General features: G+C 48.5%; 1 protein-coding gene across 3 annotated transcripts in view; it reads right to left on the bottom strand.

Annotated features, from left to right (window-relative positions):
* Positions 1-2813: 2813 nt before the first annotated feature.
* LOC111154074 (ribosomal protein S7) overlaps positions 2814-3386 on the bottom strand; it is a 6157-nt gene continuing 5584 nt past the window's right edge. For all 3 annotated transcript variants that reach the window (XM_022513427.1, XM_022513429.1, XM_022513428.1), the window contains one exon: positions 2814-2922. In XM_022513427.1, coding sequence (XP_022369135.1) covers positions 2845-2922 — 78 coding nt within the window. In that variant the 3' untranslated portion in view covers positions 2814-2844. The remainder of the gene's footprint in view (positions 2923-3386) is intronic.

Raw genomic sequence — 3386 nt, forward strand, 5'->3', positions numbered from 1 at the left:
AGGGCCCTGCTGCCGCGACCTGTGCTTTTACTGTATGGTCACACGTGTTCGTAAATATCAAGTATTAATAGTGGAGATCTAAAATTAGGCATCTCAGCGCCTCAAAAAAGCCCAAAAATGTTCCCCTACTTAGGAGCTTCGCAACTCTGTGCACCTTTGTCAGGGAGAAAAGACGGGACCTGATACGCAACTAGGAGGGAAAAGCAAGATCTAAACAGTCGCTTCCTGTAATGATACACACCCACCCTCGCAGGTTTGAGATCGAGCCCTTCAAGAATAGCCTATGCAGTTGGCCTTTGGAGGGTCTACTTATATGTGGATTTTGTTTTTGATGAGTACAGTGGGACACTGTAAATGTGTTTTCTTTCTTTTTAGAGATTATTAAGTAGTCTTTACACTCAACATGAAGCTCGGACTTACAACCCTGAGATCCAATCCCATGCTCCACTGACAGAGCCCACCCAAATGTGCTCACCGTTTTCCTGAGGCTTCCAGTCAACAGTAAGGGAACGGTTGAGTCCTGGAGGGAGGGGATTTTCAACGACATTGGAGTCAGGACCCCTGGCCCGTGTTGTTCAAGTCAACTGTGTATTTCTCTTTCAACAGCAAGTTTACCAGCGAAAATTGTAGTGACAATGTTTAGCACCTTAGTCCCCAAACTATTCCGTTGTACACCCACAGAGCGTAAGTTTTGAGGTCATCTCCAGTACCGTGTGGCCATTAACATATTATAGAAAGCACACGAGTCCTAAAAAAGCACGCATATGGTCATAAAAACCAAAGTTTTAAATGGACACAAATAAATATTAATTTTAGGGAAAGCTATATGATTTTTTTAAAACTTGGTTTAATGTCTTGTGATTTAGCAACTTGAAAAATTGGTTCTTCGATGGGCAGAAGGCAGAAGACCCTTCTCCAAAAACACACAAATGGCCAACACACAGATGGAAAAACGTTCAACATCACTCCACACCAGGGAAATAAAAATCGCAACCACAGTGATACCACGTCACACCAGTCAGAACGGCAAAAATTAAAAAGACCGGAAACAAGTGTTGGCGACGATGTGAAGAAACAGGAACCCTCGTATGCTGTCGGTGGGAATGCAAGCCGGTGCAGCCACTCTGGGGACAGTATGGAGGTTCCTAAGGAGTTAAAAGTAGGGCTACCCTACAACCCAACGATTGCACTGGGTATTTACTCCAAAGATAGATGGACTGAGAAGGAGCACATGCTCCCCAATGCTCGTAGCAGCCATGTCCACCAGTCAAACTGGAAGGAGCCGAGCTGCCCTTCCACAGACGCACGGATAAGACGTGGTCCACCTGCACAACGGAGCATCACGGACCCATCAGAAAGGAGAACGCCCGCCACCTGCCCGGACGTGGATGGAACTGGAGGGGATGACGCCGCGTGAAGTCAGTCAGCCAAAGACAATTTCCCTACAGTCTCACTCGTGTGTGGAGCGTAAGGAATCGCAGAGGACCACAGGGGGAGGGAGGGAAAACAATGGGAAGAAACCACGAGCGCCTCCAACTCCGGGAGACAAACAGGGTTACGGAGGGGAGGGGCACAGGGGGATGGAATAACCGGGTGATGGGTATTGAGGGCATGTGCTGTGACGGCACTGGGTGTCGTACACAGCTAATCAATCACTGAATGCTACATCAAAAATGAGTAATGTACTGGGACGCCTGCGTGGCTCAGTGGGTTAAGCCACTGCCTTCAGCTCAGGTCATGATCTCAGGGTCCTGGGATCGAGCCCCGCATCAGGCTCTCTGCCTCTCTACTTGTGATCTCTGTCAAATAAATAAAATCTTTAAAAAAAAATGTGGTTCTTCACTTGATACTGAATTTTAGTAATTATCACCGCTAAAAGAAGATTCCTAAGTAATAAACCGTCTAGAACTTGCTTCTAGAATCTCCAGCAAAGTGCGGGCATGGGAGCAGATCCAACAAGACCGAGGAAACAGCACGGGCTCAAGCTGGGTGAGGGGCACAGCGCATCAGATGTCCATCAGACTCGCACACGTGGACAGTCTCCTCAGAGGAGCCTTTAGGAAAAACGCAAACGCGAGCGCAGTACCAGCTATGCTTCCGTTCAACAGCCGCGCAGCTTCCCGGAGACCCCAACGTCTCATCCCGCCTACGCCTCACTGGTCTCGTGCAGCCACGAGACCTGCGGTGAATGTGTGAACTCAGGGAATCTGAAAGGGGAAGAAGCTGCTGTCGGGAAGCCTCGGTCCTAACACCACCCGGCATCCTGCAGGTCTGTCACAGCGACGTGAGCACTCACCGCCACTGAACCGGACACTTGAAAAAGAATAAAATGGCAAATTCTGTAGGTGTTTTACCACAATAAAAAATTCAGTGAGAACACCACTTTATCCCATTTTGCTCCGTCACACCATTTCCAAGGAACCGTTCCTGGCCTGATTTCAGGAGCTTCTGAAACCCGGACTTCTAGGCAGGCCGGCTTCCCAGGAGACCAGCATTCGATTCTCGTAGAGCGCGGCACGGGGACTGGGGGCAGGCTACGTTATCGCATCGTTCACGCCTCTAGTACCTGTGTGATCCTTCGGTTGAACCTGTCCAAGTGCCAATACTCAGCCACCTGGGCCAATGTCATAGGACTGTACCCATTACAACACCCCTGGATACAAGTGTATCCCTCCCATGCATCCAACTGCCTGGTATATCCCACAGGCACCCTCTCTGTTCAAAATCTTCCAGCCTTCACAGGGAGCTGCTGGCTATGTAGACAGCTATACGACGACATCTCTGAACTTTTGAAAATCACGCCTCAAACCGAATACTGTCAAAGTTTTATTTAATCATTTTTGTTCACAACTGAAACTCGGGGAACTCAAAGTTAACATCCTTGCCTGTGAGCTTCTTATAGACGCCAGAAAAAGTTTCAACCTACAAGGAAAGAGGAAATTCATCACAAAACTTTTAAACATACACATTCCGCTTGAAGCCTAATGGTTTTGTGAGGCTGTGCCCTGTGTGGCTTCTCCCCTCAGCAACCAGGGACTGACGAGACAAGGAATATACAAGCCTGGGGACGGGCTCACCCCCAGCACTACGGGACAGGGCTCTAGTCACATCCCGGAGCCGGAGCATGGCGCTCCTCTGGGCCACACAGACAAGAGTCCGTGAGGGGTCCAGGGGCTGTCCACATTAGCAACACTTCACCAGGAAGGACACGAGGGGACAGTCCTCTCAGATTCTAACACTACCAAGATCCCACCCCCAAAGGATGTAACATCTTACTAAAAGGAATTACTTTACTTCTAATTTTCCTTTTTTTTTTTTTTTTTAAAGATTTTATTTATTCATTTGACAGAGATCACAAGTAGGCAGAGAGGCAGGCAGAGATAGAG

Source organism: Enhydra lutris, unplaced genomic scaffold (genome assembly GCF_002288905.1).
Source record: "Enhydra lutris kenyoni isolate GAN:26980312 unplaced genomic scaffold, ASM228890v2 scaffoldscaffold35, whole genome shotgun sequence".
Classification (NCBI taxonomy): Eukaryota; Metazoa; Chordata; class Mammalia; order Carnivora; family Mustelidae; genus Enhydra; species Enhydra lutris.